This window comes from Bactrocera oleae, chromosome 4 (assembly GCF_042242935.1).
Source record: "Bactrocera oleae isolate idBacOlea1 chromosome 4, idBacOlea1, whole genome shotgun sequence".
Classification (NCBI taxonomy): domain Eukaryota; kingdom Metazoa; phylum Arthropoda; class Insecta; order Diptera; family Tephritidae; genus Bactrocera; species Bactrocera oleae.
Window position 1 is genome coordinate 41,468,615 of NC_091538.1, and position 25,029 is coordinate 41,493,643.

The following is a 25,029-nucleotide window of genomic DNA, read 5'->3' on the forward strand; positions in this document are numbered from 1 at the left end:
GGCATCTATATACTACCATATAGTGGTCCGATCGGAACAATTCGTTCGCAAATTGTAACGTTGCAGTTCCGCCGAATGATCAACTTTTTAAGGAGTGAGGACGTGTGTAAAATTCCAGGTCGATATCTTAAAAACTTAAATATTTACCCTGTACAGCGTAAAAAGTGGAACGTATCGAAATATAACGTGCGCGGCCATTGGCTAATACTGAAGCTGCAGGTATTAATCGAAACTTAAAACAGCTTTAGCGGCATAGGGTCACTATACCCAGTTCGACCTCATCTCTCGTCATTATCTAATGAGCAATTTGAGCGATTTGTACCTAATTTCTTTGAGATATTCTTATCGCGTCTTCTTCGCAGATCTTAAAAATGTATGCTATCGGACCACACAAGCACTAGATATGGGAGAGCATCCATATTTTTAACACCAGCAAAGTATTTGCCTTTCTCTTACAGTCCCCATACACCCAGTATAATTATATTCGTACCTCTGGTTGACTTTATGCCGAATATTTTTGGACACAATATGGTGTAAATAGGTGCAAACCTTCTCTTAGCATCTATATACGTCCCATGATTGATTTTATAAAGTATACATGTACAGGTTAGTTGAAAAGTGAGTAGTGCTCACCAAGAAATAGCACACTAGCTCCAAATTTTTTTTCTTAAGTTGGTACGTCTAATGTGGAAACACATGCAAAGTTACAAGTTATTCTGCCAATTAATTCTTTGTTTACAAGTCATTTGAAGTCGACGTGTCAGAGTATTTTTTTTATATGGAAAAAATTCAATATCACGTAGTAATTAGATTCTTTGTTTTGAAAGGTTTAAAAGGTTTAAAAGGAAAGGAAGTTTATGAATAATTGTTAGAAGTGTATAAGGTGTCCATACTTTCAAAACGCTCCGTTGAATTTTGGGCTGGTGCATTTGAGCGTGGTCGTACTAGGCTTGAAGACGATCTACGCGAAGGACGACCAAAAACCGCAAGCACACCAGAAATCATTGAGCAAGTTCATAATATTGTTAGTGAAGATCCATGTTTGACTAAGCGTGAAATTGATAATGCTATAGGCATCTCAGACGAACAAGTACTTCATATTTTACATGGAAAATTACATATGAAAAAGCTGTTTGGAAAGTTAGTGCCGCACATTCAATCATCACGACTCAACAAAAACTGGATCGAAAACAAATTTCTCAAAGCAAGTGAAGTCGCAACGATCGGCAAAGAAGGTTATGGCATCAGTTTTTTGGGATGCAAATGGAATTTTGTTGATTAATTATCTGTTGAAAGGTAAAACAATCAACTCTGAACATTATTGCAGCCTTTGGGATCAGCTGAATGAAAAAATTCGTGAAGAAAGACCTGGTTTGCAGCTTAAGAAAATCATTTTTCATCAAGACAATGCACCTGCTCACAAATGTGTTTTTACAATGATAAATTCAACGAATCGCTTAAGCATCCACCGTATTCACCAGATTTGGCGGCTCCCAGTGACTACTACCTCGTCAGAAACCTGAAACGATTCCCTAGTGGAAAGCTTTTTTCTTCGAATGAAGAAGCTATTAGAGCCGTAGCCGGGTATTATGCAGAGCTTCCGGAAAGTTATTATAGGGATGGCATAAAATTGTTGGAGGATCATTGAAATAGTGTATTGAAGTTAAGGGAGATTATATTGAATAAAAACTATATTTCGTTCCAAAAACAATATTTTTTTCATTTAGAGCACAGAAACTTTTCAACCAACCTGTATATTGGTTAGCGGGAGAGATATTTCAATAATAATGTTTGTGTAGCAACATTGGGTGATATCTGTTCATATCTTCCTCGAGCTATATTTGAAGAATATACCAACTTATGTTAATCTACTTGATCTTTATGTGAGTGTACACGTGACCTATGGTATTAATTAATATGCCGTAACCGGTTCACAATTTATTCTAAAATCAATGTTTTATTCATTTCAAACATTTTTTATTTTTCAACTTTGCAGACACCTCGAGGTATTCGGCTACGTACGAACTTACCCTTTCCTCATTGAAGTTTTAAGCACGTATTTTTCCATAAAATTTTACCCAATTTTCTTCAGACTGTCATCTTTATATGCGGTATGAAGTAAACCGAAAGTTCGAAAATATTCCGGTAAAAAGTTTGCACCAGGCACTAGGGTGCCCATATTCTGTAACTGAGGCTTGAACAGTTATGGTACGATTTTGACAATTTTTAGACTTGAAATGGTGTACCGCAAAAGCACTATTTGTGCAAAGTCTTGCCCAAATATAATCTTTGATACTTGATTTGTATACTGGAAAGGGAAAGAATTATACTCATTGTGAGATGGGATTGTTAAAATAATTAACAATAGGTGTAGATACTTGTATAGTAACAGTACTATGTATTCTTTATCATCGCGTTAACCCAAACAACAAGAAAAAACTACTAGAAAATTGCGCATGGTCTTTCCACCTACATGCTTTCAAAAAAAGTAGGAAGACCACTAACCAGTTCCTGACAACCACGGCCGAATGTGGGAAAAAAGTGGTATCAAATTTGACAATACTGGACATATTCCTGGCATATTCGATAAATCAGGAAAAAAGCGATGCAAACATTGTAAAAAATCGGATCGGATTTCTAAACAAAGTTTATTTTTATATTTATGATTACACGTACTTTTAATTTATATTTTGTAACAAGAAAGAAGAAAAAGTAAAACAACCCTTTTGTATAATACACAAAATCATATAAAATTTCGACTGTCTACAGACGGTTAAAATGTCTTTTACACCTACCGTACATAATCTAAGTAAAGAATATTGCTTAGAGTTGTCTAACACCCAACAATTAAAATTATGGTTAATTTTAAAACATTACTTAAGGAAAGCGGTTAGAGAGTTAACTGAATTAATATCTTAAATTACTTCCACATTAATAATAACAATCTACTACATTTCAAATTATGAAGGTGCTGCCAACATTAATATATTTTTCGCGGCATCTGTTGAGCAGTGACCATATAATTTTTTCATAGGCGCTCAAAGTAAATGCAGCACTGGGCAAATGTCAGTATTTGACATTCTCGCAATCGGAAGATGTATATTTTCCACTTTTGTTCGCCACTTTTAGCGAATTTCTCGATTTATGTGTGTGTTAAGAGGAAAATCGAAACGAATTTAATGGCAGCTATAAAATCTTCGTAAAGTTAGCACAATAAAGTTATTTCAAACTTAGTAAGAAGTGATTTAAGGGTTCTGCAAAAGTGAAAATTTTTAATATTTTCTCTAACCTGAACCCAAAGCATCTAATTGGAGAATTTGTTAGATTTGCATTTTGTATTGAGCTTTGCTTAAGCCACAACTTGATACTTGACATAATTTTGCACAAGGAGGGATAGTAGCAATATTTGTTGAAGCGGTGGAGGAGCTGAAGCAGCACCAGCCGCGAAGGCAGGAACGACTTTCATATAAACGGCAGCGATCTAAGATTATGGATCACAAGAAATCTCCAGTAAGAAGACAGAAGCGACAATCCAAAGCGATCGAGGAGAATTTCTGGGACTGCAGCGTCTGTACATACAGGAATACAGCTGAGGCATTTAAATGTCGTATGTGCGACGTGCGGAAAGGTGAGTGACCCCTTTACGAGTACGGACAATCTTTATGTGTGTGTGCATCTCGAGGTAAATATGTATGTGTTCAATAAATACCATAAAAGTCATCGAATTTTCATCGAAACATGAATAATAATAATTATTTCCGCATTTTTGGTTAAAGTGTTGTTTATATTCACAAAAGTGTAAATATAAATGTGTGTAAATGGTTTTGTGTACCTGTTAAACTCAAGTCATCGCAGCGGTGCGATGTGCAGTATGTTTACAGAAGTAATGAGAAGCTGTGAAATGAGGCTGAGGCCAATCGCTTCGTTGCAATGTAGGCCGCACACAGCCAACTCAAGTGAAACAGTGGCAGGCGGTGGCTAGAAATACAATTAGGCAGTCTTTTTTTTATTTTTACGCTAGAAATGGGGTTATAGATGTATATATTCATATGTATATACAAAAAGCAACTAGGTCGTTTGGATTGTTTGACGCCGGGTGTTCGTTTTTTTTTTTTTTGTGGATCAAATGAAAAAAATACAAGTAGAAATAATTTGAGTTGAGTGTGGCATATCTACAATAACTATCAAAATGCTGCATCACTACACCGAATTGCTTGTGCTCTTTGGCTTTGGTTTATTGTATCCATTTATTGTTTATTTTGGTTTCGCACAAGCTCAATGTTTTACTGTTTTTATCAATCAAATACTTTCCATACCTGAATATATTGATAACATTTTCATATATGTATGTATGTAGATACATGTAAACATATTTCATGGCCAGCAAATTAGCCTCATAATATCTGGCAAGCTGTTAAAGGCGCTGTACAAGAGGCAGAAGGTTTCGTGTTTTTATGCACAATTTAGCGCTGTAGAACGCGAAAGTGTGAAGCAACAAATTCGGCCAAAGATTAGCATGTAAAGGAATCCACTTAAAAACACTAATTTCCATAATCAACTGTCACGGCTTTCTCGAAGCAGCTGAGACCGCTGCTGACGGTTGTGGTTTTATCTACTTGTATATCGCTATTTGTTTGTTTATATTATTATAGTTATCGACATTAATTTTTTGATACACTTTTATAATCAAAATAAATTACAGCTGTAGTAATATAGAAGTTTTGTATATGCATACATACATACATACATATATAAATGAACGTGAAGATAGACAATTTTTTGAAAATTATAAAACCGGAATAAGAAATAAGATCAGAATATATGTGTGTAATGAAATGAAAACTCTATTTCTCTGAAGGCTATATAAATATATGTTTTCTGAAGAACTACTTTTTCTATAGTTAACATACTTTGTTTCCCCCAAAAGAAGGTTTGGACCAAAAAATAACACATGTTCTCATATAATAAAACTAACTATTCTAATAAGATTTATGATTTCTCAGATTTCTGAAACCCTAGTAAAAAATTACTATTGCAGGAACTTCCACTCGTAAGCCACGACTAAACTCAGCACTCGTCGCTCAACAAGCTGCCACCTTACCCGGCGCATCAGGCACAATGCCAAACGGTACGAAATCGGCCTCAGGCTCACGGCACGGTGCTGGACATGATAAGAACAAGCATAAAAAGTACCCGGCCCGTTTGAAGAACGTAGATCGCTCGACGGCACAAACGCGCGAAGTCACTGTGAACTCGGTGACAGTGTTCATTACAGAATATAAACCCAAACCGGTGGGCAGCCGACGTGAGTCCAGTGAACAAAGCTTTAGCGAAAGCAATGATTCACGGAGTTAAATTTTGTACTCGAGCACACCGAAACGGCAAACAATTAAATTCAAATAGTAATGATAACATTTAATTCAATAAGTTTATGAGGATTGACACAGTAATTGTAACTAGGACAAACACGGTTTTAGCTAATCAAGGATATATACATAAATATTTGTAGGATAGTGTGAGGAGTTTTTTGTAAATGCGATTTGCTGAACGTTGCTGGGCACATTTAGCCACTATTGGCACGTGCCGGGAAGTCGGAGTATGACTCAGTTTATTGTAATATTTTGTACGCCAACAAATTTCGTTTGATTATTTGCTAGTGCAACATATAAAATAATTACTGTAGCACAGACTATGAGGGCCAACCTCTACGAAAACGCGCGTAAATCTGTGCAGGAACACTGCCTTCAGTTCTCAGACTAGAAGTTATAGCCAAGACATTTTTACACACTCAAATAGTAATGTCCTTAAATAAATAATGTTAAAAGGCAAACAAAATAAAAAGAAAAAGAAAAATAGCAATTAAGTACAGCGACCAATACATGAAGGCAAAAAATAATAATAAACAATTAGTTACACAACCACAAGAAGTTTGAACTACTCATCAACCTCCAATTAACTGCACTATTGCACTTATATAAAACAAATTTACTCGTTGTCTATATGTTTGCAGTTCCAAGTGTATTACAATGTATATGTTATTGGAAATAAGCCACTAAGCTTTGTTACTACTGTTTTTTGTTTATATTTTAACTGTATTATTGTAAAGTTAGAGGATAGTTTTTAAATAATCGAAATTCTATAAGAAAACAAAACGAATATTCCACAAGCGTATTTTAATTTGTTTAGTATTTAGTTCACAAACCTGTGAAAAATCAATGTAAATTGCATGCATAAGTAAATGGTCTAACAATTATGTAACACTAAGTCGTTACAACATAGCTAAACTAAACAGTTATCAGAGTACTTGTGCATATTTGTGCGACTATTGTAAATAATATAAGCATATACTGGATTTGTTTAATTTTATTGTAATAATTAAGTTGTAATTAATGTTGAAATTTTAAAATCATCGACTATGTGCAAAAGCTGAGAAACTTAACTATTTGTTAAACGGATACATTGTGTTTCTAATGCAACAAATAATTTCAATTATTTATATACATAATAACAAAAATTCCGTAAGATAATGATAAAAATATAGTCTAATTTTATTAAAATAAAATCTAAATAAGTTTACAACAAATTATCTGAAATAAAATAGTTGTCATTTGAAACGAAACATTTTTCGAAAATGAAAAAAAAAGTGTTGGAAATATTGAAATTATACATATGTTATTCAAATTTAATTGTTCCAAAACGCTTTTCTCAACTGATTTCAGGCATATTTCAATTATATTAGGATGTATCGATAGCCCAAAAAGAACAATTTATCCAGTGTTGGAACTCATAATTCAAAAATACATTTTCCAAAGATTTCAACCACTGAAACTTTTTTTAAATTGATAACTGAATGCGAATAGATTGTAACACAAAATCATCAAAATGTTAACATGAAATTCATGAGAAAAACGAAAATAAAGTTTTTTTACATTATGGATTAGAATTTTCTTGTAAGAGGAAGCACACTCCAAAGTTTCACAACCTGTAGATAATTGAATCATGGTTCAAATTATGTATTATTAAATTTTAATTGTTCAAAACCACTTTTCTTAACTTCCTTGAGTTTAAGTAATATAACTGTCTAAAATTTAAAAATACCTAAAAACTACAACCAAAAAAATAAATTCGCTTACTAAGTTTCATATATTTCAACAGTTTGGAAATGACCAGCTGATTCCTTCTAACACGATTTCGGCGATTGCCATTTGCAGACATAAGTATATAAATATACCCATACATGCACGTGCGTTCATTTAGAAGCAATCGAACAAAGCGTAATTATCGAGCTAACTGAGAAATAGCGTAAATATTTTCGTTCACATAAAAAAGACTGATTATTCATACATATGTAATGCAGATGTGAATACTTAACTTTTCTGTTTAAGGCATTGTTATGTAACCTATGTATATGCGTCGAGCTTCTAGAGGATTATTATTTTTATTTCATAAAATTAAAAATTAAGTTTAAAATATTTTACAGTATGCGATTATATAAATTTTGTATTAAATCTTATTAGTATTATTATTTCGTCACAGTGATTGCAAAGCGAATTCATGTTATATATACTAGTTTATTAATGCATACATAATATACATATAATTTGAAAAAATTGTAACTAATTTTTTTTTTAATTTAAACAGTTATCCCTTTAAATAAGCGTTAAGTTATTAGTATTTAAGTTGACTATTTTCATTTGTAGCCGTAATTTGCTTAACAAGCATATGCTGTACGTGTAAGTGCATATATATGCGCGCATGCGTAAATAAATTCGTTTGTTTAGTTGAAAATTTTGTGTTGCCCAATAAATAAGACGTCAGCAGTCGCCCTTGTTGAGCTTAAAGTTACCCCAAGCGAAGCGTAATTTGTTTATAAAACCATTATGAATGTTTCTAAGTTGATATTAAACCCACACATACGTACTTACGTGTATGCTTCTTTCGTAGTAATCGTGTAATAGCTTTTTTTTTTTACTTCTGAGAGACGTCGCTAAGTTAACGCAGCTGTAAATTTGTTCAAGCAGCATTGCGCCACAACTTATTAGTGTTTGCAAGCATGAAGTGACCTTGGAAGAATTCTCCATTTGAAATTATAGTATAGCCTCGACAGTGTTTTTTTTTTACTTATAATCGGTTTTAAATAAAATCAAATTAAAGAAATTTGTTTCGAATTAAACAAACTATTCGACAGCAAAATACAAAAACAACAAAAAGCAAAGAAAACACACATACATAAACAACGAAGAACGCCGTTACTGATGGCCTAAAGAAATAGTGAATTTTTTTACAAGCACACAAATTTGTATTTGTAACAGTACATTTATATGTACATATGTATGTATATGCAAGTGGGTGCGCGCTATGGAATTTTGTATTGACATTTTTCTAATAGAAATTTTGCCTTTTCTAAAATAGCATTAAGTTTTGTAAACCAATAAAACAAGTATTTTATATCAAACCGATTTTGAAACCAATGCACAGAATGTGTGTAACAGCCAATAAGGTAATATATGTATGTATTGAAATCACAAAACATGCAATAGACAGCAAACCTTCAAAGCAGTTATTCAAAAAAAAAAAAAAAAAACAAGGACGCTCATAGTGAGGAAATAATTATTTCTTTTTTTCAAAAAACAAAGGTACTCTTTCACTCACAGCGCAAGAAGTAGTGAAAGCTTCTGGTACATAACGGAAAACTACAAAATTCGAAAATAATTGAAAATCTGTGTTTTTTTTTAGACAATTCCTGGCACCTACACACTTTTCTCCAATTAAATTTAGAATAACCAAAATGAATTTGCCAGCGTTTTACGCGAACACATTATATATATATGTATATATATATTCATTTACATACATATACATAGCATTAAGGGTAAAAGTTAGTCATGCAATTATATAAAGATTTTTAATTCGAGCAAAAAATTAATTCCAGCAGAAATTGTAAGAAAATGTGTTGGTATGATTTCGTATTTTTTTAAGACTTATTTTAACCACCATTACAATAACAATGTTTCTCGGCATATAAATATCTAAGTTCAAATAAGTAATTGTATGGGTTTCGTTGTTCGTTTGGACACGTTCTCTACAAAACTAAAATTACAAAGTTTAAAATATAAATTAGTGAATTTTGTTCCAAAATAAGATTAAGAGACAACTACTGTATCATATAAAATAAAATAAAAACAAAACAGTTATGCAAATTGTAATTATAATTTTAAATATATGGGTAACATTATTATAAATCAAACATAATTAAAAATTAATATTTATGCGTCTTATTTGCAAAAGATTTTGTGATACAAACGTTTAGTTAGTTTTGTAATTTAAAAGGACTCTTATTAAGTTAAATTAACACTCCGAAGTTTGTGGCCGACATACTTGCGCTGGATACTATAACAAAATTTTGCATTCCTTATAGCTACTGAAGTCACTATACTAGAATATGCAGATCACAACCTAGAGTTTACATTTCTGCGTGGCAATATTTCAAATATTTGACAGTATTGCTGAAATTTGTGCAAAATTCGTAAAATGAAACATAAAAAACAATGACGTTCATTGAAATTTAAAGTCGTTATGATAAGTACAGCGTGGCTCACGAATTGTGCTACTAAAGGTAGGTAGGTAGGTAAAGTGGCTGTCTTTCGACTAACCTAGGCCTTTAAGAGGCCCATTGTGATACCATCGGGACTGTGGTCCCCTCACTCTATTGGCTCCTCTCTGAACCACCCCGTACTTCTGATGAACTTCATCAGTGAGACAAGTTTTATCTGTGCAACCTCCGAGACGTCGTCAAGAAACCCACGACGGATGGCTGCGATTCTTTTCCTATATAGTGCTGCGCAGTCGCATAGAAGATGTTTAATGGTCTCTCCTCTTCTACTTCCTGACAGCTTCTACAATAGTCGTTATACGGCGTAACAAGTCTACTTGCATGTCATTAGACTGTGGCCTGTTAGTACTCCTACTAGAGTTCTTATATCATTCCGCTTGAATTTTAACAGTCGGCATGTGTGGCTCATATTCCATTCATGCCACGTTTGCCTGCTAGTTGAGCAAGTCAGGGACTGATTCCACTGACACTCGGCTATGTTAATGACATGTTTGTCGATTAAGTATTTACAAGTAGCCAGAGGCTTATATATGTCCTCCTTACCAGGAACTAGTTCTAGGGTGGTGTCTGTTCTGGTTAGTTCATCTGCTACCCAGTTCCCGGGGATGTCACTGTGTCCTAGGACCCATTGAAGATTTACCGTGAAATAGGATGTCAGATCCGCTAGAAGATCATGGCATTCTTTCACTATCTTCGACGAAATCCTATGAGATATCAGAGATTTCAAAGCCGCCTGGCTGTGTGTATATATAAATATATTTCTTGTTGTGATCACACTCCTTGTCAGTACAAGAAGGCTTTCTTTAATTGCGGTGATATCCGCTTGGAAGACTCTGCAGTGATCTGGTAACCGGAAGGCGATTTCGGTATTTAGTTTAGCTGAGAAGACACCGCCGCCTACTCGGTTATCCAGCTTGGAACTATCCGTATAGAAGCTTATCCCTGCTTCCTTGTCTACTACGCCGGAATTAGATTCAGCACTGTAGAATTGCGATTGTGCTACTAAAACAAACCGTAATAATTTTTCTGTAATTAATGCATTGAATCTTTTTATTGTATTGGAAATTTAATTTTATATAAGGACCGTAAATGAGCTCCATGCTAAGCCACGCATATGCAACACCTAATTAAAAAATTATTCATTGTGGCCTGAAGGGTTGAATTCGGGATTGCCTCAATTATCGATTTAATGGACTACCTCAATTCAGGCAGATTTCAGGGTTTTGTTTTGTACACCTCTTGCTTTTCAGATGAGTTTGGTGGCCAGGAGAAAGTAGAGTTTCTTGATATTAATTTGTTTCCAAATTTTCGTTGGAGCTTCGCCAGACCGTTTAGGCTATGTGTGCAGTTACTCCATCTTGCTGGAACCAAACGCTATTGAAAGGGATACATCTTCGGCGCAGTTCTGGCAAAAAAGCTCATTCAACATCTTTAAATAACGGTGACAATTGACAGTTACTGTTACACCGTTTTTAAAGAAGTATGGCCCGACAATACACCTTGATGAAACTGCTACCACACAGTGACTCGTTCTACGGTATGGTACGGAAACAGGTTTAAGTCATCATCAATTATCCGTTGTAATGACCGTCTCCTTACTCCAAGTTGCGCCGATAAGTTGCGAGTCGAAACTCTTGGACAGCCAACAGCCGCGATTGTTTCTTAAACGTACGGATCTCGATGATACGGTCTTCTTGCGGTACTTCCAGATTCGGCAAACATGTTTACAAACCTCATAATTGCCCATCTACTCGGGGAAGTGCCGCCAAAATCCCGTCTGAATTTAATTTGAATGGAAATGACAGACTGCAAAGCATGGTACCGCTGCACTATCCAAACTCTTTGTACGGTATCCCAAGCATTCATTTTTAAAAAATCTAAAGAATAGTCTAACAAAAAAAGTAAGTCGATTACTCACACAGAAAAAAAGTTATTACGGCTTGTTTTTGTAGCACGATTCTTGGGCAACTCTGTAGTAGATCAGCGTCGATAATTTTTGAAAGCAAAAAGTATATAGTGAGATAAAACTCGTAGAAAAAGTAAGATAAAATAACAATTTTTGTTAATGAAAAGAAAAATACTTTACTTCCGGTTTTACTGGGGTCGGGAAGAGGAAGGCGAGGAGGGTCTTTGAAAGCGTTAAAATTATTATAGTTTATATCGATTTCCGATAAAACTACGAGTCTTATAGAAAAACTTATGTACATATGTATGTATACGAAATATGAGTTTCATCCTACTATGTTTTTTTCACATTTAATAATTTTTAAAGTTTTCTATACAGACCTATAAAGTTGAATTAATTTGTACGTACGGCGTGAAATTATTAGATTATTGTGCGTTAAATACCTTCATCTAGCCACAATTATAAATATTAGTTCAATCATTTTAATATTCCAATAGACAATGTAAAATTTTAAAGTATAATTAAAACAGTATGAAAGTAAATATTTATTATTTTAAAAATTCATAAAATATTTATGGAGCAACGGTTATTTGGCAGATCAATTTTGATAAATTATTCTATACGAAATATTCCTTAATAATTATATAATGAAGTATACATAATTTATTTAAAGCTCCAAAACTAGCAAATTACTGTATGCCATAGGTCTGATTTTGACATTTCTGTACACTATAACAAGGAATGGTAGCAATACATAATGTAGATATTGCTATAAGGTTGCCTAGTGGCTACTATACTCTCGTTATTACCCATCCACAACAGCGATGGTAATTTGTTGCAAATAATTTCATTTATACCCCTATTACGGTTTTCAACTCCTCTCGAAAAAGTTGAAGTTGAAGCAATTCAACTTCACATCAACCCAACTCATTATTGGTATTACGATTTTCAACTATTTTTAGTCGAAGTTTCATTAGTGTTGTCAACCTAAAAAAATTAAGATTTGATTTGACAATATAATTTAGTTATTGTTTTAATTTATATTTACGATACTACGATGACAAAAATGTTGGGGCTAAAACTGATGTGCTGCGCATAAGAAAAAGCCTTCGTGATCACTCAAATCCATTCGAAATTCAGGCAAAAAGCGTACTACCTAGAGTAGTAGATTGTATAGACTTTTTATGTTTGAACCACTTCCAAGGTCCTTTAATTTTGTTTTAATAATTCCAAATTGTAGCTTACCTCGCCTAGTTTCGGGATTTTACTGCACGATCTAAACAAATTTTTCAACTTTCTATGTATTTGTACAAAATAACTGATTCCAATTGTTTGAAATTATACACAAAATAGTTCTTTTTACCCTTTTTCCATTTTCTATTAAGATTTTTCCTAAATAAATTCATTAATGTTTAACTTCAATTGCTTTTTAGCATTGATACTCCAATAAACTCCACAGACACTGTAATACCAAAAGAAGTTGAAGTTCGACAACAATTCAACCGAAATTTTTTTAACGGAACGGGTTGAGTTGAAAACTATAATATCGAATTTCACAACTTCAACCAAAATGCAGTTGGGTTGAAAACCTAAATAGGGATCTTCATCTCTTTTGTTTAAGAGGAGAAAATAGGCTATTTCAATGGCTGCGTTTTTTCTGCATTCAGTACACATCGAGTTTAAATTGAACACAACACCAGAAGTGCTTTATTTCACTACAGGCTTACATTTGAACTAGTTCAAAATTTTGAAAATGGACACCTCAAATTGAAATTAAATATCTCACAATCTGTTTCACAAATTTGATCTAAATTTGCTCCGTAAGTTTCTTATTATGTCCTTAAAAATATATGAAATTGCCTCTCAAATATCAACAAAGATTTTCCGCCTTCCAGCTGACTTTATGTATATTCGTCGTTACATGAATTATATCAATAACATTTTAACACGACACGACAAAAAATGGGCAAAATCAGTTTATTACCTTTTTGAACCTCCATATACTGAATATATTGGTTTCCCTTCCTCTGGTTGACTCTATGGTACATACTTGTATATCAGTACGTATAAAAGATATCTTATTAGAAAGTGTTGGCATTTATTTATATTAATATTCAGAAGAATATTTTATATATTAATATACCAACTGATTCATCTAGTTTCCTATATTCCTCTAAATATTAACATATATAGAAATTAAGGATCTGAATAAAATAACAGTATAAGCATATTTCAATTATTATCTAAGTAAATATATATAATATATGAGTAGAGTTATGCATATCGAAAAGTACACACTGATGTTTTTAACTCTATCAACCCCAAAGATGCTTTCCAGCATCTTCAGTTGCTTAACGGCAAGTGGCAACCTTTTTTATACCCTGAACAACACATGTTAAGTTTGCCACGATGCTTGTAACACCCAAAAGGAAACGTCTGAGACTCCATAAAGTATATATATATATATATATATATATAAATGATCATCGTAACCAGCTGAGTCGATTTAGACATATCCGTCCGTCCAGCTGTATACATGCGAACTAGTCCCTCAGTTTTTGAGATATCGATGAGAAATTTTGCACCCGTCCTTTTTTCACAAATAAGCTACACATTTTTCGGGACGGTCAATATCGGACCACTATAGCATATAGCTGCCACACAAACTGAATGATCGCAAAGTGCTTGCATGGAAAGTTTTTTCATATGACGAGATATCTTCACGAAATTAGTCATGGGTTATTGCTTCGGGCAATGGTGCAATCTCCAAAGAAATTGTTCAGATCGGATCATTATAGCATATAGCTGCCATATAACAAAAACATAAATATGTGGACCCCAGAGTGTAAGGCTAAATTTTTACCGAAAATGTCGGCCAATCTGTGAAATATATTATTGAAACTCGGAAAGAATATTTTTCTGATAATAGTATGCCTGTCTGTCCAAATTGGGTAGAATCGGGTCAATACTTCCCTCATATACCTTATATACAGATTTTCGAATTTCCAGTTGACTTTATGCCGCATATAATGATCAATATGCGAGTTATTTTATTGAAATTCAGAGAGAATCTCTTTCCAATAACATTGTATCTTTTTGCCTAAAATAAATAAAATCAGGTAAAAAATTGCTCTAGCCCATATAAGTAATACAAGTATATGATGAAATTCAGAAAGCATTTTTTGACAAAAATTGATAAAATCGGGTCAATACTCTTCCAAGCATGAATACCGTATACCTAATATACGCATTTTGAAAACACATACATAACTCCGGTTTAATGCTGAAAATCTGTTAAATCGGTCAACAAATTACCCCAGCTAGTTTTGCCAATAACTAAAATGTTCGGTTACACCCGAATTTAGAGCTACGTTACCTGTTATATATAAATAATTTTACTTGAGATTTCCCAAATAATATTTTTTATACCAGCATCTTGGGCTTACCAAAAGCACCAATATCTATTTATTTTAAAATATCAAAATTCTCCAAGTCTCACTTTAGTATAATAGTTTCATATATGTATGTACATAGTATCCCCTGCCACTGCGTATACGCAACCTTTAACTTGTAGATTCTGACAAGCCGTCAACCTCGGAGCATTCATTAGCAATAACTTTGTATTATAAACCAATAACATTATGCATGATTTCACCTAATACTTGCTAAAAGTTACTCGCTCACTACACACACACACACATAGATGAATGCACACACACATACAAGTGTAATTGGTATTCAGCTTAAGTAATTGATGAGGCTACCAATATCTGTGAACATTTATCAAAATTTAAAGCTTCAGAATTGTGGAGGAGAAAGCTTTTACATCTACAGAAGTAAGCAACCCTTTCATGGTGAGCACACGTGCACATACACATACATATAAGCTCCAACATAACTACTCTTTCATTTGCGATTTTCATTACTTTCTGAAAGCAACGATATGATCTATTTCAGCTATTAAATTTAACTTAAAGTCAACGAAATACAAGCATTTAGTCTTCAACACGCTCATCCGCTCAGCGTAAATTTAAAGTTTAAGGGTAGTGGGCAAAGATTAAAGCAACCAGCCAACAAAGCCAAAGTAGCAGCATTGGGCAAGCGCGGCAGCAGAGGCGCACAAAGCAACATTTGTTGACGTTCTGCAAAGCCATGCACATATATATGTATGTGTGTGCTTATATATTGCCTAATGCATGTGGATGTATGAGTGTGGGCGCGTGTGGAGTTTTTTGTTGTCACTGCTGTGCGCTTTGTCTGCCTTTCTTTATGGCACTCTGCGCCCGGTCTTCAGTATTCTTACCACTGATGTGGCCATTGTTGTTGTTCTTGTTTTTGTACGTCGGTTGGTTCGCTTTGCCTGTGCGCAGATAAATTACAAATTGTTTCGTTAGTTCGCCGTTCGTTTCAGTTTGCAGCAACTTTCAATTTTCAGTTGAGTCTCATTTGCTTTGCGCCTTTGGAGCTGGTACCGTTGTTTTGCCAATGCTTTTGGTGCAACAGAAAATGGTCGTTGGAGTGGCGACATTCTCCCTGCTTCCGTAAAGAGCAAATAGTTTGCTAATAAGAAGCGCCAGAAACGCTGTGGCCGAATGTATTGCTGTCCTGTTGCACGAGCTCGTCATTCTTGCCACTTACACACTGACGCAGTTTCATATGTGCGTGTGTCTGTGTGATGTGTGTGAGAGATATTTTCCAGCAAAATGTATGTGTATGTATATGTGCCGCCTTTCCCAACAATCAGACAAGTCCTGTCGCGCTGGTTCTCCTTCATCCTTCACAAACTTACACGCTTATAAGTGTGTATCCTTATGTGTATGTAAGCCGTCGTTAGCTCTACTCTAAGCTTTGCTGCCAATTCATTCATTTTTGTAGCCGCCATGTGCGCTCGAATGTTGTTGGCACCGCTGTTGCCCGAATTTCGCCTGCATGCCGCCTGTCTTGTTGTTTCCGCCGTGTTGGTGTTAGCGTTGTCGGCATCGCCGTCACTGGAATTTCTCTAAAAATCTTACAATTTCCGAACGAAAAATCTGACAAACAAAATGAAGGCGCACAAACTCATTCGCAATGTAAGAATTACTCTTACACCGAATATGAAATTCACCCTGTGGAACATTTTGGAAGACATTAGAACCTACGAAGAGTAAGTACAGCAAGTGATGAAAATTATGAACCATAACCATATAATTTATATAACAGTTATCACTTTTTCTTTAAGGAATTTTATAAATATGTCTAATATCTTCTATTAGCGATCGCAAGATCCACAAAAAGCCTTTTGAATAAAAAAATTCTTATTGAGGGTGTTTTTTTAATTTACTCTCATTTTGTCTTGAAAGTTCTTCCATACCTCCATATCAGATGACACTGCTCTGAAAAAACAAACCGATTGGTTTCGGGAACAAGTAAGTTCCTGTGTAACCAAAAATTTCAAACTCTTGCAACTTGCAAGGAACAAAGGCATTTAAGGAAAGAGGATACACTGTTATTAGAAAAAAATTATTTCTGAATTTCATTAAGATTTCTTACATATTGACCGATAGATGTGGTATGAAGTGAACGGAGGTTCCAAAATATTTATGCTAGATACTTGGAGACTAAGAGAAGTGTTGACCTGCGTTTACCCATTTTTGGTACAATTTATATTATAGTGCGATAATCGACAATTTTTGGAAGTAAGATGAAATACTTTAAGGGCACTATTTGTGCAAAATTTTATTCCGATAACTTTATTGATATTTGATTATACCTACAACAAAGTGAAAGAATCAGATGAAATTTAAAAGTTTGTTATAAGGGAATTAGGCGTGGTTGGCATCGGATTTCGCCCATTTTTTCGGTATCTAATAGAGGTTTGGGTAACCTGACACACAAAATTTCGTTGAAATCGGTCGAGTAGTTCCTTAAATGTAAGATATAAAAATCCCTTCTTTACAATCTTGGTCTTCAAGGCTTGAGGCACATTTATTCAGTGAGTTATCGCACTTTTAGTAATTTTTAACATAACCGATATATTAAGAGTGAGCGTGGTTAAAAACTTATTTAACCTATTTTCTTAGTGTGTGAAGAAAGGGCTAAAAAGTATTTTTCTCAGCAAATAAGGTTGATATATCTTAAGCGGTTTGGAATAAATGTACATTAAACCATTTATGGGCGGTGCCACGCCCACTAAAACATTTTTTTTTTACCCACAGGAGTTCCTGACTACTGCAATCTTCTGTACCAAATTACAGTTCTGCATCTTAATATTTAGCTTGGTTATGGCGCTTTAAAAGTTTTCGTTTAATGGCGTTTTTTGGGCGTGGCAATGGTCCGATTCCGCTCTATTGTAGTCCTCCTCCTTTGGGTGCCAAGGAATATGTGTACTAAGTTTCATTAAGATATCTCAATTTTTACTCAAGTTATCGCTTGTATGGACAGATTGACGGGCGGACAGACAGTCACTCGGATTTCAAGTCGTCTCGTCATCCTGACCATTTATATATAAAGATATAAGCCTATATCTATCTCGATTACTTTTAGGTGATACAAACAATCGTTAGGTGGTTAAATTCGTCTGCACGGAAGCTATAATACCCTTCACAATAACTTGATTTTGATTGTTCAGTTTGTGTGGCAGCTATATCATATAGTAGTCCCAACTGGAAATCTTCTCCGGATGATCAAATGGATTTCCATACACTGATTTTAGTTTGATCAATCAGTTTTATGACAGCTATATGCTATAGTTGTTCGATTTAAACAATTTCTTTGAACATTTGTCTTGAGTAATAATATATGTCAAATTTTGTAAAAATATCTTGTTAACTAAAACAAGGAATTGAGTTTGATCGATCAGTTTGTATGAAAGCAATATGTTGTCCGATATCGGCGGTTCCGACAAATGAGTAGCTCCTTGGCGAGAAAAGGACATGTACAACATTTTTATATCTCAAAAACTGAAGGACTAGTTCGCCTAGATACACGGAAACTTTATTGGGTTTCATAACTTAATATAATCTGTTCAGAGTATAAATATAAAATATGACAAAACATCTTCTGTATCCCAGTAGGTCATTGTTGTAATGGTCTAGAATTGAATGCACCTTATATATTTAACGTCAACATTATACACTTAACGGCTCTAATAGCATGCATTTCGGGCTATTGGCTCATCTGGTATAGCAATTTAAGTGACCCAAGTTTTGATCCTTCCGAATTGATAATTCGTCAATTAATAGAAAACTATTTTTATAGACTACTTACTGATACCACAAAGGGACTTGATGAATATTATATGTTAGGAGCGGCAACCTTTATAGCTGATTTTCTAAAATTCCTATAGACCATATGAGCACCGATGACGATCAATCCAGTTATTTTCCAAAAGACCTTGTTACTGACTTAAACGTTTAAGAGGTAATCGTAATCAAATCGTACCATAAAAAAAAATTATAGAAAAGTGAAAGATCCTTGTAGTTTTTCAATCTTTGTGACAACAATTTTTAATATTAAAAATTTCCCAAAAAAATTGTGATAAAAACTTTTAAATCTGATTAGTAGTATATATTCTAAGTAAAGTAATTACGGATTAAAACATTTTTATACTCTTGCAACATGTTGCTACAGAGTATATTAGTTTTGTTCACCTAACGATTGTTTGTTTCACCTGAAAAACTGAAAACTGAGCGACATAGATATAGGGTTATATAGATACCATATGTACCGTCCGTTTTTCTTTGCAAGCGATAACTTGAGTAAAAATTGAGTGCCATAACTAAGCAATAAATTAACTAGTAACAAGGGACACCTGTTCGCAAAATTTTTTTTATAAGTAGGTGTGGTCGCGGCCCCTAATATGGTTTAATCTATATATCTTCCAAACCACTGAAACTTACTCAACCAACCTTGCTGGAAAGAAGTCTTTATAGCACTTCTTCACACACTGTGAAAATGGGTAAAATCAGATAATAACCACACCAACTCCCGATATGACGGTTTTATTGAAAACTACTAAAAGTGTTATATCAAGCATTCAATTTCACAACTAAGATGGATAGGAAGAACTTTACCGGTGAAATTCTTTATCTCAGGAACTACTCGACCAATTTAATTCACCGTTAAAATGGGAATAACTACAAACAGTTCCCATATAACATAATTTTAAGTTCGATCTGATTCTTTCACTTCCAGTATACAAAACAAACACCAATGAATATATCGGGGTAAAACTTTGCACAAATAGGACACTTAAAGTGTTTAATCTTGTGCCCAAAGACTCAGACAGCAAATAGCTGGATCCCACTGCATTTGGCTGATTTTTTACCGAACATATTAGTCAATCTGTGAAGTCTCGTTTTGAAACTCGGGGAGAATATTTTTGTGATGACAGCATGGCCGTGTGCCTTCTTTAGCCCCTACATACCTAATGTAAATATTTTCAAACTTCCGGTTGACTTTTATTGGTCAATATGTAAGCAATCTTAATGAAATTCAGTATATCTTATTGTCTGTCATTGTAAATAATGAATGCAATACTTCCTACTTTTAATTAAAACATGTACATATACCTACGTATACGAAAATCTCATATATCACTTTACCTTGCGAGAGTATACATTTTCGGTTCCAGCCGAACTTAGCCCTTCTTTGCTTGTTAAATTCAAAATAGTTGAAATGAGCGTAGCCAATTTAGTAATAAAAATTCTTTTATTTAAAATTAAAATTAAAATAAGTTAATAAGTGAACGCGCTAGCTGATTACTTAGATGTGAAAATATATTCTTTTCTTATCTTTTACTAAAGCTGTTCTGCCCGAGTTTAAGATAGGCTTTGAATTGGGTTCTTCCATTCTTTTCTGTAATACATAGTTTAGTTCACCCGAACATAAATAGTACTTTATACTCTTCACAGGGTATATTAAGTTCGCCACGAAATTTGTAACACCCAGAAGGAAACGCGAAAGACCTTATAAAATACCTGTGAGTCGATTTATAAGACTTTATAAGACTTTTTTATTTGTTAGGTGTGTACGAGTATATACTTAAGTTCCGGCAGCCGTCAACTTTCTACTGGGTTCTCTTATGTAGCTGCGAATGTATGTAAGTATATCAAAAATGCGAGGTGGATGTGTGACTATGTATTTTTCCGTTGTCGGTCCACAAGCGCACCCTTCTTATCGACAATGCTTATCGCCATGTATTCGCAGCCGTCGTTGCCACCAAAGCTTTTCTTTGATCGTCTTGCTTTTTCGTCCTTGCCGCCCATTCATGTGCTCAACTGTGTGCCGTTATTCACCAACTTGCCTCCTACTCCTCATCGTCTGCTACTTGGTGGTAACATTTGTTGTAGTATATACAACTGTATGTGCACCGTGGGCTTCTTTGGCTGGGAAGCATTACAACGTTTACAAAAATTTCGCTGATATCTATGCGAGCTGTTTTGTATCGCGATGCTTAGGTGTCGGGTAGAGGCGAGACATCATGAATGGTTGTTGTTACGAGTGGCTGTGTGCATTGTTGCCAGTGCGGCAAGTTTACTTTGGCGGCAGGCTTCGAGTACAAAGAAAAACTTTGCTCATAAAAATTGACTAGCTTAAATTGTGTTACGAAATATGTAATTATGTGTGGATATATGTGAGTATTCGGTTGCAGTAAGGTTTGTATTGACGCACGTACGTATGGAAAGAAGACTTGACAAAGAAGACTTGCACGTGAAAGGATAAATGATTGCCAGATAAAATGGTGACTGGTTTGATCAAAGACTGCTCATTGATAAAGGAAAATCTTAAAAACTCCGCACACAAAGATTTTAATGTGCATGAAAGCCCGAACAAAATAAATACCAACTTTTACGAATTCGGTCCCTACATTTATTATTTAGCACACCTTATAGGCTAGGAATGTTTTATTCTTAACTTAACTAACCGTGGATTAATTTGTATAAAAAATTTGCTGATTTTAAAGTGATAGTTCTTTAAAGCTAAGCTGGTTAAAGAATATCAAGTGAAGTATAGCTTGGTCTCTCAATACTTAAAAGCCTAGAAGGAGGATAATTATTTCTCCAATATCGTAGATGATTTGTTAACTGCTAATTATCAATAGTTAGCCTAATTTATGTTGGAAAAGCGCTTAAACTAAAAATCTAACATAAAAGGGCGAAGTTGAAAGCGCAAGAAGCATGGAGAAGCAGAGAAGCTGCTGATGAAATTTCTACTACTATTAATTGATTCATCATCATCATTTACATAGGTTTAAAAGGTATATATATAACGTGGTCCCCCAACAGCATCGGATGTTCCCTTTCTAATTTACGATAGTTATCCGTATTTATACCCTGAGCAGGGTATATTAAGTTTGCCACGAAGTTTGTAACACTCCGAAGAAAATGACGGAGACCGTATATAACATTATATTTATATAAATGATCAGCGTGACGAGCTAAGTCGTGATCTAGTCCGTCAGTATTTGAGATATCGCTCGCTTTTCCACACATATTTTTCTCCACAAGAAGCTGTTCATTTGTCAGAACCGAAATCAGATCACTATAGCATATAGCTGTCGAACAAACTGATCGATCGGAATCAAGTTCTTGTAAGGAAAATGTTTTAATTTGATAAGTTATCTTCACAAAATATGGCATGGATTATTGTCCAAGGCAACGGTTTCGTTGTTCAGTAAGGAAGGGATAAGTTCGGGTATAACCGAACATTTTATACTCTTGCAACTTGCAAGAATCAATTAAAAATAGTTGCGAAAAAATTTAGCATTCATTTTTCGAAGAAATCGTGAATAAATTACAATCAAATTTGTTATATTCTTGACTTATATTGAATATTATTAACCTAGTCTTAATTTTATTGCTATATTTTATTTCGCGTCAGCTAAAATTATATCAAAAATATTTTCAAATAAGATATGAGTAAAGTCAAGCTGTATCCCAATTTTTTCCAATTTAGACGAAAAGATATAATGTTATTAGGAAAAAAAATCTCTCCTATTATTAAGATAACTCATATGTATATTGGCTGATATATGAGGTATAAAGTCAGCCGGAAGTTCGAAAATCTTTACATTAATAATATGGGGGTTAAGAGAAGTATTGACCCGATTAAACCCTTTTTTTGACGTTCAGACATATGAATAGCAGGAAGAGATTATCTCCGAATTTCAATTATATATTTCACACATTGACCGATATTTTCGGTAAAAGGTCAGCTATAGACACTGGGGTCAACATATTTGGTACCTAGGGGCTTGAACAGTTTTAGTTAGATTTGGACAATTTTTGGTCATAAAGTAGCACACTCCAAAAGCACTATTGTTGCAAAGTTTTATCCTGTTATATTAATTGGTGCCTTATTTGTATACTGGAATTGAAAAAATTAAGTTGGAATTTAAAATTGTATTATATGGGAAGTAAGCATGGTTGTAGCCCGATTTCCTTCATTTTCACACTGTAGTATAGTAATATTAGAAAGAATTTGGTTGAAATCGGTCGAGCCAGTCCCGAGATATGTGAATTCACCTTAAATTGGACGGTTTCACGCTCATCGTCCAATTTTGACACTCCTATTAAACTCTCTTGTGCCATCCTGGATGTAAAATTTAATGTCCATTGCAATTTAGTTATTGATTTATCACACTTAGTTTTTAACAATATATAAACATATGGGGAGTGGGTGGGGTTATCATCCGATTTTATCTATTTTCACACTACAGGGTTGAAAAAATTTGCCCTGTGAAAATTTTGTTGATATAGCTTTATTGGTTTGGAAGATAATATATATTAAAATACTTAAGGGCGGCACCACGCCCACTCTTTAAAGGTTTACAAACCACAGTTGCCCCTTCTTAATATGATTCGTTGTGCCAATATTGAGTACTGAATCTAAATTTACTGCACTTTATACGATTTCGGTTAATGGCGTTTTTGCCAAGGAACATGTGCATTAAGTTTCATCAAAATATCTTAATTTTCACTCATGTTACTTGCACGAACAGGCGGACGGACCGACAGTCACCCGGATTTCAACTCGGCCCGTCATCCTGATCATATATATATATATATATACAAGGTGTGTTCCAAAGTAAACAAGACTTTTAAAAAAAAGACAGAACAAATGGTTTTATCGTCAAAATCAAATAATTTTCTTCAAAATAGTCTCCACTTCTTTAATACAGCACGGTCCAAAAGCATGTCGAACGAGTGTTTCAGCTCGTTGCCCGGTATGGCCGCCAGTATGCCGGTGCAAGACTTTTGAATGTCCTCCACGTCTGCATAACGCTTTCCTTTCATCGGCAAATGCATTTTTCCGAAAAGGTAGAAGTCGCACGGTGCCATATCAGGTGAATACGGGGAGTGGTTGATTGTTAAAATGTGATTTTTGGTCAAATAATCGGCCATAAGCGTCGATCAATGAGACGGCGCATTATCGTGCAACAAACGCCAACTCCATCTTCACGATATTCGGGCCGAACACGTCAAATACGGTGCACCAAACGCTTCAAAACTCCAAGGTAGAATACCGCATTAATGTTTTGGCCGGGTGGAACAAATTCTTTGTGGATAATACCCTTGGAATCATCAACAAATTTTTTGACCTCTCCAGGCGCGATTTTTTTTCGGCTCATTTCTCATTTATATCCTCACGACCACTTTGAAAACGTTGAAACCACTCTTGCACCCTGCTACGGGATAGGCAATCATCGCCATAAACGTGTTTCATCAATTGAAACGTTTCGGTAAAAGTTTTACCAATTTAAAACAAAATTTAAGGCTGGCTCTTTCTTCGAAACGCAATAACTTCACTTTCAATAGATGAAATGTCATGAAATTTTTACTGGAAGTCGATAAAGGATAGCAGATTCTACCGCACTAGTCGACATATAGATGGCGCCACTAGAGTTTACTTTGTTACTTTTTTATTGTTTACTTTGGAACGCACCGTGTATATATATAACCCTATATCTATATCGATTAGTTTTATGTGATACAAACAACCGTTAGGTGAACAAAACTATTATACTATATAGCAACATGTTGCGAGAGTATAAAAATGGAGTTAGTGATTAGAAACACTAATTGCACAGAGAACTATACATGCTTGAATCGAAATTTAAATTTCGCTTATAAAAGGTTTTCCAATAAAAGTGATATGAGTTTCTTCCAAAAAATACACTAATTGTTATTTAAATTCAAATGTTTTTTATTTAATGTGAATTAAAATCGATACAATTAAGTTCTGAATATAACATCATTCAAATGGCCTCCACGACTTGTTTTGCAGAAACGAGTTCGATGAACGTATGTCATAAAAAGCACGTTCAATATTGATTGAGAACCAGATGTTGTCAAGATCAACTCCTTTCAATTGCGGCCAAAAACAGTTGGTTATCATTGATCTATGCCGCTCTCCATTGGCAGTAACAGTGTCAGAAGAAGAAAAGAAGTACAGACCGATGTTTCCACTAAACTGTCAATGTAGGTGAATGTAGTGGTTCTTCATGAATAATTTGAGGATGTTCTTCGCA

General features: G+C 34.4%; 1 protein-coding gene across 1 annotated transcript; it reads left to right on the forward strand.

Annotated features, from left to right (window-relative positions):
• Positions 1-3,074: 3,074 nt before the first annotated feature.
• On the forward strand, positions 3,075-8,587 carry RYBP (ring and YY1 binding protein). Its single transcript, XM_014231773.3, has 2 exons — positions 3,075-3,628; positions 5,039-8,587. The coding sequence occupies exons 1-2, from the start codon at positions 3,490-3,492 to the stop codon at positions 5,353-5,355; spliced, it is 456 nt and encodes a 151-aa protein (XP_014087248.1). The 5' UTR covers positions 3,075-3,489; the 3' UTR covers positions 5,356-8,587.
• The last annotated feature ends 16,442 nt before the right edge of the window (positions 8,588-25,029 follow it).

Bases quoted from the DNA above. Each gene is read 5' to 3' on its own strand.
- RYBP (XM_014231773.3), top strand. From the start codon at position 3,490: ATGGATCACAAGAAATCTCCAGTAAGAAGACAGAAGCGACAATCCAAA. The intron at 3,629-5,038 runs GTGAGTGACCCC...TTACTATTGCAG, and splicing joins TATGTGCGACGTGCGGAAAG to GAACTTCCACTCGTAAGCCA.